The sequence below is a fragment of the Diachasma alloeum genome, unplaced genomic scaffold (genome assembly GCF_001412515.2).
Source record: "Diachasma alloeum isolate Michigan unplaced genomic scaffold, Dall2.0 Dall_scaffold_00364, whole genome shotgun sequence".
NCBI lineage: Eukaryota > Metazoa > Arthropoda > Insecta > Hymenoptera > Braconidae > Diachasma > Diachasma alloeum.
Window position 1 is genome coordinate 376,994 of NW_021680503.1, and position 17,293 is coordinate 394,286.

Genomic DNA, 17,293 nt, shown 5'->3' on the forward strand with positions numbered 1-17,293 from the left:
CCGGAGCGCCCGTTCCACTTGCAAATGAAAAAAATTATAATTCCACCCCCACTTTAAAAAACCATAAATAACGATTGTATGTTAATGCGAGCACCACTGAGCGTTCACGCAATCATTAGCCAATGGGATGGGTCGATCACACCGGCAAACCCATCCAGCGTCTGATACAAAAAAAGTTATCAGCCCCGGTGGTATATAACTGACCGCCACAGTGAGATTGACACTCCACTCGACTTGGGCAGTCACATCATATGCCCCCGGCCGCTCGCGTCCCATCTCTCTTAATTTCAAAATTTCCATCAGTTTTCCCTTTGTTCGTTTTCGTTGAAATATTACACTTGATTGTACACATCAATATCCGCGTGTGCGCCATAAAGTTCGTTCCCTGAAATTGCGATTTTTATTACGGGAATATATAAGGGGAGATTTGACAGTGGCAGGGGCGTTTCCGGGAGACGGAGGGAATCAGAATTGATTGCTGCTTCTGTTTTTACGTTGAAATTGTCAAAGGTTTCGGGGTGTGCAAATAATCCGGGAAAACATGGCGATGCACGTGTTTCTATTTATGTTGATGCTGAGTGGTGTTTACGGCGCCAGCATCGTTACGAGGTACAACGAGGAGAATATTCGAACGGATCTTTGTGACAGGTAAGAGGGCTTGATCTCTAAGAAGTGGAAATATTCGTTCGAGTTGTGAATCTTCGATTCACTTTGATTTTTAATCCTGCAGAAGTTTTTATTTGAAGTTTTTCTATTCGATTCAACCAGTTTTTTTAATTTGTGCAAATTACAATTTTTTGGGAATTTATCTATTTAAATGGAGAATTATTATATGTTGATTAAACTTTTAATTCAAGTTAATTGTTTCTGTGAGGGTTTAAAACATATTAGCCTCGGATTTCATTTTTTTCAACATCGTTTTGACTATTTCTGATGGTCAAAGAATGGAAAAAAATTTAATTAAAAATTACCCGTGTATTTTGTTGTAAACAATCGAGCATTAAAAATAATTTTTTTGTCTTACCTTTGTGAGAGGTAAGAGGGATTAATCCCTACGAGGCGGAAATATTCATTCGCATTTGAATGCTGCAGGACTTTTCATTTGAAGTTTTTCTCTTCCATTCAATCTTTTCTTTTTTAATTAGTTGAATTCAATTAATTATAATAAAGAATTATTTTATGTTGAGGAGTTTATTCCTTTTGCTGTCTAAACAAATCCTTTTTTAATTGGTAAAGGGTTTATTTCAATCAAAGAAACCTTTTTTTTATTTTGCACAAAATTTTAATTGAATTAAATTATTTCTCAGAGGGTTTAAAATGTATTAGCTTCGGAGTTTATTTTTTTATATGGTTTCGACGATTTTTGATGCTCGAAGAACAGAGAAAAATTAATTGAAAATTACTCTTGCTTTTTTGTAATCGCGCAGCAATGGTGTAAACAATTAATTTTCCACAGTATTTCATTGAAAATAAATTTCATGCTCAAGAAAAATGATTTCGGTTATTTATTTATGGGAAGTGAATGTTGAAAAAATTATGCAAAATGGAATTTACATAGCGCAATTCTAATTTCGAATTCTCTGATAATTTATCTGGAAAATTTCATACTTAAAAATGTGTCAATAATTTAATAAATTGAGGAATTTAGTCATTTAAAGTTAACTCACCAAATTTATTAATTAATTCCTAAAAATCATTTTAATGCTCAAGAAAAATAATGTCCATTGTTTATTCAGGCAAGGCAATATTTTAAAAAAATTTAAAATGTACTTTAAAAAACAACATTATTCATGAATTATTTCAAATATTCCTCACGCATTTTAATTGAAAAATTTGATAATTAAAAATGTTTCAATGCATAAATTGATCAATGAACTTATTAAAATGTTCAAGTCTTAATTTAGTAAGAACTGCAATCATGTACTTAAAAATCCATGAATCCCATATCAAACCCGAGAAAAATAGGGGCAGTCACGTGAATTCGCGATTGTCACAATCAAAACCCGACATGAATGCAGTTCCGGTTTCACATTTCACGATAAGATATTCACCCGGAGCATAGAACTCCCGATAACAGAATATCCAGAAGCACATTTGTTACGGAATTTCTGGTTATAGATTACAGTCTGGATGATCGAGTATCAAAATCCCCTCCAATTCAGCTGATCAAATCTCGTTGAAGTTGACACAAAGCAAGTGGTAATTGAACTGCGGCTGTGGAAAGTTTTCGAGCCCCTTATAATCAAAGTTTCCCACATCTCTTGATAAACTCGGGTTTAAATATCTTGAATTACACACAAACTTTATTCATTCCATGCTCTGGCTAATAGAGATCTGATAACCTTGACTAGCGTGTCAGGGGCTAAACTTCTCGCTTATCACAATTTTGAGATTTTGTTAATGATAATTTTATTCACAGCAAGTTTAATATTAACGGTGTCATAACGCCCAGCATTTTCAACTTTCTTTTATCTCGGGGTGGCCAACGGTCTTATTCAAATGAAGTTCAGCCGCTCAGTTCAGTCCTCTAATATTAATTAACTTTTTCAAGTCTTAATTAATGAGAATTAATTTGGCCTGATAAACTGGACAAAAAATAATTTGGTAGAACAATCTTCAATCGTTGATATCTCCCGAAAGAATGGAACAATTCGAAGGAGTCAGAGCTTATTTTGAAGATATTTTTTTAATCTTCAAAATAGAAAAAAAATGGTGAAATTTCAATTAGCGGTTCTCGAGTTATTCAGCGTTGAAGACGGTTCGGTTTACCCCGCGCTTCAAAGAAGAGGAATTTTCGTGAAGACGTGAACTTTGAACCTTCAATTCAAATCGTCGTCTTCGTTGTGGCCTATTGAGGGAATCAGCTAACATGGGTTCACAGTCCTGCTGCTATTGTTAAGTTATTGGCGAATCATTAAAGTTGATTGGAGTAATTATATCCACTTGGGTCTGAAGGTATTGCTCAAGTGATACGTCTGCACGCGTACAACTCTTATTCGAAGTTTTTTTTATTATCAGTAGGTCACTCGGGTGGTCGCACTGTGCATTATCGAATGTGGCGTAAAATAGCTTCCTTGGGGATAAGTCAAGATCTTTAAAAATAGACGGGGAATCGACTGGAGCTGTCGTAGAGAAATAAATGAAATTTCATAGGTGTTTAACTTGTAATTTTCGGGGGAGCGATATTGACCCTAGATCGCACTGTTAAAAATTTTTGTCTGAAATTTCCGGTACACTTTCTGGATATTTTTATCGGATTTAATTAACATGGAAATTTCAGGGAATTTCGTCATTGAAAATTCAGAATTTCGTGGAATATCAAAGAGAACTGTAAATTTCAGTTCCATTTTTCCCTGAAGATCAGTAGAAAACCAGAAAATTCCGGTAAATATATTCTCGAATTTTCAGGACACGCTGAATGCGATTTAGGAAGGAACAATAATGAAATTTCAGATTTCACTGAAAATTGAATATAATTTGGCACTGAATATTCATATTAAATTGGAAATTCAAATAAATTAAGGAATTCTCGTCTTTATGCTGCTTAAAAATTTGGAATTTTATTGAATTTTCTCCTAAATTTCATTCAGTGTCACTGTCCTGACAATTCGTAGTCAACTGTCCATGCAATTTCATTCTTTTTCTAAATCGCGTCGTTTTTTTTCTTCTTGCCATCTACTTATTGTCTGGAAAAATCCAAAAAAATTTGAATTGGTCAGTTGAAGCATCTGGAAAATTTGAGTATTTAAGAAAGTATATCACATCTCAAATTCTTAGAGAAAAAAATCATTTCCAACAGTTGAACAATGTCTTCCCGTGTTGCACGAAATTGCCCGTTGCGCGACGTTGCCGGAAACTGGCTAAACGCGCCCGGGCAGTGCAGAGTGAATTCGGCAATGTTCAAGCCTGAATAAAATGGCGGCAAATCCCCGCGGAGCGACCAAATTACAGGTTCACGTCAGGTAATCAAACTAGTGTTAAATTAGATTTGGGGGAACAAAATTCATGAAATTTCAAATGGCACTAAAAATTCAATTAATTTGAAACTTTTTGAGCTGCAACAAAACGAGAATTCCCAAGCATAGTCGAGTCTTCAACCAAAACATGAATTTTCAGTACCAAATTACAAGGAATCTGCAATTAATTGACAATTCAAGAATATAGTCCATGAAATTATTTTTATTGAAATTTATATTTTTCATTGATTATATTCAAAAAAACATTGGATTTTCAAGGGCACAATTCCTAAAACTACACGGAGAGAAATACTCAATAAAAATGACGTATCTTTTCCGCAATTCCGGAGCGAAATGTGGTTGTAGGAAATTTTAGGGAACTGTCACGGAATTTTTGCAGAGCGTTCCGTAATTTTTATCTCAATCTCCTGTGAAAAATTACGATACCGCCACCTAAATTTTCTAAGTCGATTCCGTAATCGGTGAGCGAATTGTGAGTTCCGTAATTTTTACTTTTTTTCTCAGTGTATAATATGACATAAATTTCCAAGAAGCGTACCGGATATTTCAACCAAAAACTTTGATCATTGCACCCAAGTTTCTTAAAAAGTGGACTAGAGTAGAATTATATAAAATGAAAATTTATATCACCAAAAAAAAGAACATCAGAATCTGAACATCAAAATGCCAATATGGACTAAAATCCCTCATAATAAACAAAGCATAAAAATGAATATTTGTTTAGCTGATTAATCCATCACTTGGACGTGCAGTCGATCAAAATTCCTGTCACAGGAAAAAGAATAAAAATATTCCTCGGAAATATTTGTCATGTCCTAATGAACGAAAAGTTTCTCTCATTTTTCTCTTCCTGTACAATTTCACGTAACTCGTACGTCAGGTCAAAGAGAATGAAAACGGAAATGTTTATTAGAGTGAGATGCACCATTCCATTTCGCACTTCTGATGTCCCTTTGTTTTCAAAATTCTCCAAGATATCTTTGTTTTATCAGGCCACGTCGATACGGGTGTCTCGGGGTGTCACATGTTCCATAAAAAATCGGAGATTCCGGGGAGATGAGAAAAATATGCGCACAGATGTGTCGAATGCCCCAGGTGGTTGTCCCCACGAAAGCTTTCTCCATCATCACGAAAAATCTCTGAATCGAATGGACAAATATCTCAGGCTGAAAGATGATTGATTCAATTCTCATTGTTATGTTGTGAAATTGAAATAATTCGGAGAGAAAAAAGTTTTTATTTCCAGGGAGATGTTACTGATTTCCAGGAATCTGTTCTTAATTATTAAAAATTCTGAAATTTAGTGATTTTGTCATCAATTTTGAGTAACATTATCACTAATTTCCAATGACATTCTCATTTTTTTAGGGGACATCGTCACTAATTAAAAAAAATTAAATCAAAATTTGTAACAGAAATTCTTTCTCTTCATAAAACTTTTTTATTGCAAAATTTTCTATAGGAATTTCTCGACGTGAATTTTCAATGTTTTATTCAATCTATTTTTCTCTCTTCATTTAAAAAAATCAAGCAAAAAAACGTGGAGAATTTGAGCTGCGGAATTTGTCAATAGAATCAATTAAAAGTTAATAGAAAATTTAGTAGAAATCCAATAGAATTTTCTAGCAAATTCGCTAGATTGTTATAAAATTACTCCTCAAATTTCAAGTAAAAACAGCGACTAATCGACATGAAACTTTCGAATATTTTATTGCAAAAAAACAGTTAATTTCTGGAATATTCAATGAAATATCAATTTTCACGTTCATGTGACAAATGAATACTACTGAAAATTGTGGAAATTCAGGCAATCATTCTACTCAATTCTCACTCTATTGAAGATTCAATCGAATGTCATCTTCAATTTTCACAACGACTTTGAGAATTCAATTGCATCTGTCATTCCATTTCCAAAAATTTCCAAATTCAGACTTTTTTCTGCAAAACTTTTCCATCCGTCAAATCACTGATGATCAGGGTTGTTCTAATCAGTGTCCAGTATCACCAGCAATTGGTCATAGATTTCTAAAAATCAGTGACATGTTCCCCGAAATTAAAAAGTATTTTCTCTGTATTCCCTCTTCCCTTGAAATTAAAATTTTCCATATTCAATGAGGTTTTCCCCATCCAAACGCGAATAAAATTGAATTTAAAATAATAGGACTCTTGGGAAATTACCCCGCACGTCCATCAGGAGGATTTTTAATATCCTCCGGCATTAATTCTCGTCCTCTCATCATCCAAAATGTAAATTCGGATGTTTTGATGAATTTCCAATTCCAAAAGCGATGTATGCGTGATCACCCCGGCAGAGCAGACGTATGTAAACACGCGCAGAATCGACGTGCTCCAGGAAATATCTCGAGTGCAGGTGTATGGAGTTACGGTGTCGCATCGGGGCATGAGTAATTCAGTGGCTCGCAAATGTTGATCCTCTGTGTCTCATTGATCCTCAGGGGAATCTCCACCCTCATGTGCGGCAACTCGATACGATTATTGTTCATTCGTGTTTGACAGTATCATTGCGATAGACTCGTTGCCAATGGGATGGAGTTTTCAGGCTCATCGGAGCTTGAGTGGAATGCATCGATGGGGGTAATTCCTCGGTAAAAATTTCCACTGCAGCGGGTGATGCGGTCACATGTGCCTGATGACGGAACGATCAGAGGGTCGGGGATTCTAGTGGTGATTGAATTCATCACTGACGACGGGGGCCTATCAGCTCCTTATTTTTTTTCGTAGTTTGAAGGAAATTAAGGAATTTAATAGAAAATATTCAATAAATTTATTGGTCTATTTTTTTTAGTGAATTTATTTCTTTTTTAATTGATTTGAATTTTTGTTTAGATTTAATTGAAAAATATCTAAAAAAATTATTGATCCATTGATTTTTGATGAAAAATTCTGTTAAAATTGATGAATTTTCAATGTTTTCTTCACTCTATTTTTAATTCTTTTTATTAAACAAAAAAATTCAAATAAAAGAGGTAGGACATTTAAAGGAAAGAATTTCTATTAAAACAATCTCAATGGAACGAGTTGTGCAGAAAAAGCAAATTCTATTGATTTCTTCTATAAAATATTTCCCATTGAGCATTTCTGCTGAAAAACAACGACACAATAAATTTATTGGCTCATTAATTTTTCGAGAAATTATTTCTTTTTTAATTGATTTGAATTTTTTTTAAATCTAATCGAAATATATTTAAAAAAATTATTGATTCATTGATTTTTCATGAAAAATTCTGGTAAAATTGATTAATTTTAAATGTTTTCTTCACTCTGTTTTTCTCTCTTTTTATTAAACAAAAAAATTGGATCAAAAAAAGGTAGACAATTTGAAGGAAAGAATTTATATTAAAACAATCTCAATGGAACGAGTTGTACAGGAAAATCTAATTCTATTGATTTCTTCGAAAAACGACGACGCAATAAATTTATTGCTTTATTAATTTTTCGTGAATTTCTTTCTGTTGTAATTGATTCAATTTTTTTGCAATTTAATCGAAAAATATTTAAAAAAATTATTGATTCATCGATTTTTGACGAAAAGTTCTGCTAAAATTCATGTTAAAAACTGCTGTTTATTAAATTAAAGAGATTTTCTCGGGAAACTAGCAATGTTTTTATCTGTGCTACACATTCCATCACCGATAAAGTTCACCCGTGGTATCGATCCTCCATCAGTTACATTTTGTCCCACTCTCCCCAAGGTTAACTAATCAATATCTCACAATCACGTTGACACAATCACGAAGAACTGGTTCAATGTTGAGCAATTGAATGAATCATGAATTGTTTTTCCAAACTCAACTTCGTTTTTTGTTCCTCATATGTTCAGTCAATTTCAATTAAAAAAAAAACAAAATACTCTGCATCAAAAAAATCTGAAAATTTACTTATCCTGCCATTAAAAAAATAATTTTGAATTTATCCAAGTATATATGATCCTTTTCATAACAAATTGTTCTAGACCCTAGGAAAAATTTTCTAAATTTCATAATTTTTTATTTTCAATATTTCATTTCAGCCATTTTTTTCCTAGAAATTATATAATAGAAAATAAATAAACTTGAACTAAATCAATTGAATTAATTAAATTGAATTGGTTATAAATAAATTTAATTCAATTTAATTTAATGGATTTATAATGAATGAATAAATCTAAAAAAAATTTTTTTTGTCTCTGCGATACAATCAATCATAAATTATAAAGAAAAACATTCCATCACCGATAAAGTTCACCAGTGGCATCAATTCTCCATCAGTTACATTTCATCCCACTCTCCCCAAGGTTAACTAATCAATATCACACAATGAGGTTGACACAATCACAAAGAACTGCTTCAATGTTGAACAATTAAATGACTCACTGATTTACGGATAATCAGTTTACACAGTGAATGAACGAGGCCTCATTAATCTCGACGGTTCGTAACAAATAAAGGGGAGGGATTCGAATAAGAATGAATGGGGACACAACGGGAATTCAGGGATGTTTACTCCGATAATTTCCGGGGGAATGGTATCCCTTGAGGCAATAAAAATTGAGCTTGCGTTGGATAATTCAGCGGAAGTAGAAAACTTTTGTATCGGGGAATCTTGTTTGGTAAAAAAACCCGGAAATATTCACGAAGAGAACTTTTTTTTCACTGAAATTTCACGAATTATATTCATTTTCTTAGTATTCTATCTCAGGATTTGATCAAGTGAATGAAAAATGCAGATTTCAGTTAAATTTCCCACCCAGCGAAATGATTTATTTCAATTAAATAAATGGATTTATTTACATAATTCTTAATTTGCAATTTTATTCAAATAAAATAAACATTTTTTAAACATAACCAATTTTTTTCTTAATTCAAATGAAAACTTCATTGATTAAAAGTAAATAATGCTCCATTCTCAGGAAATGAAAAGTTTTATTTCAAGTAAATTGTGATATTTCCGTCTTATTTATGTTTGAAACGTTTGAATTCTACTCCAGACTTGAAATTTCATAACAATTTTTTCTTCAAATCTAAGGCAAATTCACTGTAATGACTGTTTTGTCTGACAGGGCAACCGATTTATGGGGAAAACCTAATCAGAAAATAATAGAAATATATTGTCTGCAGTGGAGACTATCTGAATATTTATCCGTATTAATGGAGAAATACATTATGTAGAGGAAAATGCATTATTTATCGTGAAAATTCATAGAAATTTTCCAGAAACATGATTAGCAATTAAGTTAATTACTCACGTCCTCGTTGGATTGTCCCATTTTTTATTTCGTGTTATTTCAATCGATGAGAAACATAACGTGACTACAAAAATTAAAATTTCTGGGGTTTCTTTCAGATGTGCGTGCTGATTATTCAGCTCGAGGAATTAATTCGCTTCATTCATCATCTGAAAGTTAATGCAATCATGATTGATGATCTCACGTTTTTTTTTCGTTTTCAGCCAAATTTATTGCCAGGGGGAACTACTCAGGACCGTGCAATTGGCGAAGATATTCAATGACAGTAAAACATTCGTCGATCTTTATCAGATTAACGATCCGGCCGTGACTTTGGCGAAGTGAGTAGAAAGGTGGAGGAGGAGATAGCAATTATTGAAGGTTGCCGGAAGTCAATCATTCTCACTGGCATTATAGTTGAATCGATATTATGATTTAGGCATGCATACAAAAATTAATGAGAAGAATTCTACTTCGGTTCTCTTATAATTCTATTTAAAAAATTAATTAGTTTTTTCTTCAATTTTAACTTCACGTGGAATTTTGAGGAAGAAATTTTTTTGTCTAAATTATACTGAAAAATAAATAATATGTGTTGAAAATAAAGACTAGAGACATCGTATGATTTTGATAATAACAAAACTAAGGAGAAAATTAATTTTTTTTAATTAATTAGGAAATTAATTACCTTTTCAGTTCTTATTTTCTCTTCTTTTTCTTCATTTTTTATAAATAATTGTACCATCCCATTCAATTGAGTGTAATATTTTTCAACCCAGATAACCCCATAAAAATATTAAAGGTGATCGCATCGTCGGAATTTTTTTCATGCAAATTTATTCAGAATATATTCTATCAGTGACGCCCCTGAATGTCCCTGGCCATGATACACAGGATTTATGTATGCATACAACAATTTGATGGAAAAGCTCTACTGGACTTCTATTAGAATTCAATTTAAGAAATCTATTTTTTTGTCGATATCAATTAGAATTTTACTATTAAAAAATAAATTTACTGAATTTTTTTGTTTTCCATTACAAAATCTAAAAAAATTACATTAGAAAATTCATCCTAAAGATTTCTAACAGAAAAAATCTCGATAAAGCAAATTACATAAAGAATGAGAAAATGACAGTTCAATTCTCGATTTTTAATTTTTTTTCTTCTCCGTTATTTTCTTTACCTAACTGTAACATTCTACTCAACTCAGTAGCATATTTTTCAGTCCAGATAACCCCGTACAAAATATTCAAAATGATCCCATCGTTGGATTTTTTGCCCATTAAAATTTATTCAGAATATATTCTGTTAATTCCGCCCCTAAATGTCCCTTGCCATATGATACACAGGTATCATTATGTATGTATGTAATAATTTAATGAGAGAACTCTATTAGGATTCTGCTTAAGAAATCGAATTTATTTTTCGTAGATTTCCGTTAGAATTTTAATAATGAAAAAAAATTCGCTGTATTTTTTTCTATTACAAAATTTAAAACAATAAAATTAAGAAATTCATCCTTATGAATTCGAAGAGAAAAACCTCAACAGAGCAAATTCTATTTAACTGATCGGAATATTGTTCAGCCCAGATAGCCCCATAAAAATATTCAAGACGATGGCATCCTCGGCATTTTTTCCCATTCAAATTTATTCAGAATATATTCTATAGTTACGCCCTTAAATGTCCCAGACCATGATACACAGGGGGTATATAATAATTTAATGAGAGAACTCTATTAGGATTCTGCTTAAGAAATCGAATTTATTTTTCGTAGATTTCCGTTAGAATTTTAATAATGAAAAAAAAAATTCACTGTATTTTTTTCTATTACAAAATTTAAAGCAATAAAATTAAGAAATTCATCCTTATGAATTCGAAGAGAAAAAAATCTCAACAGAGCAAATTCTATTTAAGTGAGCGGAATATTGTTCAGCCCAGATAGCCCCATAAAAATATTCAAGACGATGGCATCCTCGGCATTTTTTCCCATTCAAATTTATTCAGAATATATTCTATAGTTACGCCCTTAAATGTCCCAGACCATGATACACAGGGGGTATGTAATAATTTAATGAGAGAACTCTATTAGGATTCTGCTTAAGAAATCGAATTTATTTTTCGTAGATTTCCGTTAGAATTTTAATAATGAAAAAAAATTCGCTGTATTTTTTTCTATTACAAAATTTAAAACAATAAAATTAAGAAATTCATCCTTATGAATTCGAAGAGAAAAACCTCAACAGAGCAAATTCTATTTAACTGATTGGAATATTGTTCAGCCCAGATAGCCCCATAAAAATATTCAAGACGATGGCATCCTCGGCATTTTTTCCCATTCAAATTTATTCAGAATATATTCTATAGTTACGCCCTTAAATGTCCCAGACCATGATACACAGGGGGTATATAATAATTTAATGAGAGAACTCTATTAGGATTCTGCTTAAGAAATCGAATTTATTTTTCGTAGATTTCCGTTAGAATTTTAATAATGAAAAAAAATTCGCTGTATTTTTTTCTATTACAAAATTTAAAACAATAAAATTAAGAAATTCATCCTTATGAATTCGAAGAGAAAAACCTCAACAGAGCAAATTCTATTTAACTGATTGGAATATTGTTCAGCCCAGATAGCCCCATAAAAATATTCAAGACGATGGCATCCTCGGCATTTTTTCCCATTCAAATTTATTCAGAATATATTCTATTAGTCACGCCCCTGACTGTCCCTGGCCACGATGGAGCCTCATTCCTAACTCATACACAGGAGTTCCCATTTCCCCCGAGTAAACCCGAAATGAAAATATCCGTGGAATGGAATTTTCGCCTCGGTGGTCCCTGTCGATGTTAAAATCCCCCGAGTTTATCTCCCTTACAGCGAAAATTGCGTGATTAAAAATGTCATTTCTGCTGAGACCCTCGTATTTTCCATCAGCGAGTTGATGAATTGAATGAGCAACGACGTTGGTCATGTTATCTTCATAATTTTCTCCCCTTAGTTTCGAAAAAATGATGGAGGCGACGGGTAGAAAGCCGAGCCCAGCTCAGGTGGCTCAGTTTGTAGCGAGTAACTTTGACAACAGCGATGAGGCATTACCCTGGAATCCACCAGACTGGCAGGCAAATCCAACGATACTCAACCGAATCCAGGATTCAAAGTTTCGCGATTGGGCGCATCAGTTGAACGGCATCTGGAAGAATTTATCGAGACAAATGTCGGATAGGGTACTTCAGTATCCCGAGAGACACAGCTTCATCCCGGTTGAGCACGGGTATATCGTTCCCGGTGGTCGATTTCAAGGTGAGTTGGGGTTTCATGGTTCTATTTCAAGCGAAAACCAATTTTGTTGTCAATCAGGCACTCCTGCCGGGCGAAAATGCCGATTTAATGCGTCTCTGGGAATTTCAAATTATCTAGAATGAGTATTTTTTGCTTGAGTGATAAGTAAACTGATAATGATGTTTCACGTTTTTGAAAAATTATCAAAACGAAATATTCAATGGGAATTTCCAAGTCAATCAATGCGATCGTCTTTTTCCCTAGAGTTCTACTACTAGAAAAGTACATAAAAATGATGAATTTCTGCTGAATTATTCCCCAGAAAATTCCGCATAAATTGCTATTGAATATTCACGCTTCTCTTAAAATCTCAAATAAATACGAGAATTCTTGTCTTCTTTTTGCTCAAATCTTCAGAATTCCATTAAATCTGTAATTAAATTTGAAATTTCCCAAATTTCTCCCCAACTCATCGTGAGATTTCAATTTTTTCTAAATAACATCCCAGTATCACTCGCTCCCAATCCGAAAAGACATCAGAAACGAAATATTCAGTGTGAAAATCCAATTCACTAAATGCAATCAACTTCCTCCCCAGAGTTCTACTACTGGGACAGCTACTGGACCGTGGAAGGACTCTTACTATGCGGAATGAAGGAAACGGTGAAAGGAATGCTATTAAATTTGCTCTCCGTCGTGCAAAGATTTGGCTTCGTACCGAATGGAGGTCGTATATACTATTTGATGAGGAGTCACCCACCGCTGTTAATCCCCATGGTACGTACATACGCAATTTAATCGAGCACTTGGCAAACAGACTTACAGCGGTGTCCCCATTGTCGTCAAATAACAACAGTAAGTTCAATGCGACCCAGGAAACCCAGTTGTCCTGGGCATAACGCAGAAACTCATTGTTGTTGGGGGCTTGCATATGAGCCCCCGCAGCCGTATTACACTTATGGGGAAGGAGCTGGTTATAGAGTGTATTTACGAGTCTCCGGGCAGCAGTCCGTTGACTCTACCTCCCGTGGGGAGGGAAGTAGGGGCCATCGCACTGCAACTTAATATCGCTGAAAACACCTAAAACTCGCATAATTCTTGCTTTCTCCTTTTTTTTCTTGGACCCTTTTTTCTCACTGTAATGGCCGGTTTTTTACGCCGTTGGGGGATGAATATTCCCGAATTGGGGATACATTGTTCTCTTAAATCAAGGACACCGATTCATATTCAGAATTTAAGGCTCTGTCTTCTCTCTCCACAACACAATTATGGTAATCCGTGTAGTTTGAGCGGTTTTTGGTTTCTGGGAAAGCATTGAAAACGGTTTTTTTTGTCTACAAAAACACTGTTAAAAATTCCGGTACACTTTTGGACATTCTTATCGAATCTAATTACCACTGAAATTTTAAGGAATTTCGTCATTGAAAATTCAGAATTTCGTGGAAACATCAAAGAGAACTGTAAATTACAGTTCTATTTTTCCGTGAAAATGAATAGGAAACCAAAAAATTCCGATAAATATATTCTTGAATTTTCAGGACAGTGATACTTAATGCGATTTAGAGGGAAAAAATCATGAAATGTCAGATTTCACTGAAAATTCAATGTAATTTGGCACTGAATATTCATATTAGATTGGAAATTCAAATGAATTAAGGAATTCTTGTCTTTATGCAGTTTAAAATTCTGCAATTTTACTGAATTTTTAGTGAAACCTGAAATTTCATGATTTTTTTCCCTTAAATCGCATTCAGTGTCACTTTCCTGAAAATTAGTAGTCAACTATCCATGAAATTTCATTTTTTTCTAACAGTGTAGAGACCGTTAGGATTTTTTTAAAATTTAGTTCATGCTGCTATGAATTCTTAATGTTGAGAATTGGAATTTAATTTCAGATCCAGGAGGGAAGTTTTTTTATTCATTTGGAGACTGCATATTATTATATTCGATTGAATTTTTATTAAATGAGAATTCTGAAGAAGAGTTTCCGGAATTGTTACGCTTTTCAGAGAACTGTCGTTGTTATATGGACTCGAAAATTGAAATGCCACTGAATATTCGAGGAATTAGCTAATTTTTCAGTAACAAAATATATAATGTGTCACTTAAATTGATATTTAATTTTAGATTTGGAAATTTTTTGAAATCCTGTTGAAGCAGCAACTGTCAATCGTAAAATTTCTCATTCAGTTTGAAAATCAAACATAACATTCAATGGCATTTTCAACAGATTAACAATTTAATCAAGTAGTTGCCCGAGATTCCCCCAATTTTCAATGATTTTTCTTGTGTTTACCCCCTGAAAATTACAATTTTATTAAATACTCAAGAAATTAATTCACTTATCAATAAAAAAAATATAATACGTCAATAAAAATGAAAATAACTAAACAAAAATCGTTTCCAGACAGAAAAAAACGTGGTCAGAGCACTTGGATTAATTCTCTATGAATTTCTCCCCACGCGCACTGAAAAATCTTGACTCCCTAAAGTCAAGAAAAAATATAATCTCACTAATCTTTACTACTTTTGTACTCAAACAATGTAATTAAACGGGGAACGAGGGAGGAACAAAATGTAAAAGCCCAACAGGGTATACATACTGAATAAATTATTATTTTATAATCTCACTAATCTATGCAAATTTGCGCAAGCTCATAGACTACATTCGACAGACCCTCCTCAATAACATTCTAACGAGAATAATTTATCGGACGTCTAGCAGAAATATGCTCATCTTAATAGGGCGAATGAATAAATGCATAGAATGTATTTGCATTTATAAATTACACTCGCCCCCCCCCCCTCTCGCCGTTCCGCCAAGATCATCTCCGGGGAATGAATTCTCAGGGGAATTGTCGTTAATCGCGTGACGGTACAATTTCCCCGAAAGTCTGAATCTTGAAGGGATTGCGAAGGGGTTACATGCAAATAAACACGAATCCGGTGTTGACGGTGTTGATCCTCCGTTCGTAGGGGTGAACATTCGGCGGGAGAATGGCAGTATCGACCTGAGTGATGTGCGGGATCTGCATGTTGCTCTGTGTGGTTTACAGTAGAAAATGTCAGGATGGTGTCAAGGATGTTTCCACACTGTGGATAGAGTGTACGGGCAGAATGGGATGCACTAGCGTATTGAATTTACTCCCTTCCGCCAATCGAAATACGGCGGAGTAAATTTGATATGATGTTGAGCTTCTCTGTTGGGGAAATATGACTGCACTGTTGGAAAATTACTCCTGAAATTTTCTATTCATTTTCCGAGAAAAATGGACCTGAAATTGACAGAACTGAAATTCTCTTTGATTTTTCTATGAAATTCTGAATTTTTAATGACGAAATTCCTTGAATTTCAGTGGTAATTAAATTCGATAAAAATTCCCAAAAATTCTACCGGCAATTTCAGACAAAAATTTGTGACAGTACTCTACGGAATTATTCTAATTCGCAATTTATTTATTTTTTGTCATCCAGGTTGAGAAGTATGTGGACGCAACTGGTGATGAAGAGTTTCTCGCTGACAATTTGTTGACACTCGAGCAAGAGTTTAATTATTTCCAACGGGAGAAGGGGGTTGACGTTGTGAGGAATGGGAAGACCTACAGGATGGCGCGGTACATCGTCAGTAGTGAAGGTCCACGTCCGGAGAGCTATCGGTGAGTTAATTCGCTTGTTTTCTGGGGAAGCGGGGAATCTCGTTTTTCGTCACGAGAAATGTTCGTTTGCTTGAAAATGAGGACCAAGACACTGAGAAAAAAAATTCCTTTCGCCGAGGGAGTATTTTCTTGGGAGAAGGATTCATTTTTTAGAGCGTACACGGATGAAAAAATTTAATAGAAAAGAGTAGCGAATTCGATGGGCAATTCTATTGGATTTCTCTTGAACTTTCGACTAGTTTTTGATTCTATCGAAATATCCAGTAGAACAATATTCTATAGAAAAATTCGAAGGAATTCGATGTATTCTATACAACTTATTCTATTGAGATATTTTCTATAGAATTTCCTCAGCTCAAATTTTCCTTTGTTGTTTAATTTTTTTAGTGAACAAACGGCTTATTTTACGTCATTCGAAATGTCCGTCACCCTGAGGACACATATTTGTGTCTACTGTCTCGAATTAATCTTATCCACCAATAAAGCCACACTCTTTATTTCGAATCAGTGAAATTCCCCATTATCTGAATTTTTCACTTTGAATTATTTTATAACCGTTCAATTCATCACTCAGTCCTCATTATCGCCTCTCTCCACTCTCGAATTTATTTACAGAAACTTGAACAAAACCCTCCCACCATTCACGATAAAAATACTGGATGTCGTTTCAATATTTATGTAACGCAACAGAAACGATAGTATTTATCTGTCACTTTCTGTGGGCTGAAAGGGCTGCATTGAATTCGAGTTTTCGAAATGGGTAAGACTGCCTTTCTTTTTTCCCATGGACAAAGGATATAAATGAGTCTTTCAATGAATAGGTAAAGGAGCATTAGCGTGGACATCTGTTCCACTGGACATTACTGGATAAAAAATTGGTGAAATGAGGAAATTATTTTTATTTATTTTAAATTCCCCATTATCTGAATTTTTCACTTTGAATTATTTTTCAATCGTTCAATTCATCACTCAGTCCTCATTGTCGCCTCTCTCCACTCTCCAATTTATTGACAGAAACTTGAACAAAACCCACCCACCATTCACGATAAAAATACTGGATGTCGTTTCAATATTTATGTAACGCAGCAGAAACGATAGTATTTAGCTGTTACTTCCTGTTGCTGAAAGGGCTGCATTGAATTCGAGCTTT

The 17,293-nt window shown here is 33.8% G+C and overlaps 1 protein-coding gene across 1 annotated transcript in view; it reads left to right on the top strand.

The window, feature by feature from the left end:
• The first annotated feature begins 234 nt into the window (after nt 1-234).
• The window catches only part of LOC107041424 (trehalase), a 38,199-nt gene continuing 21,140 nt past the window's right edge, over nt 235-17,293 (top strand). Inside the window, exons 1-5 of the mRNA XM_015261993.1 lie at nt 235-648; nt 9,426-9,542; nt 12,207-12,508; nt 13,086-13,264; nt 15,962-16,143. Coding sequence (XP_015117479.1) covers nt 542-648; nt 9,426-9,542; nt 12,207-12,508; nt 13,086-13,264; nt 15,962-16,143 — 887 coding nt within the window. The 5' untranslated portion in view covers nt 235-541. The remainder of the gene's footprint in view (nt 649-9,425; nt 9,543-12,206; nt 12,509-13,085; nt 13,265-15,961; nt 16,144-17,293) is intronic.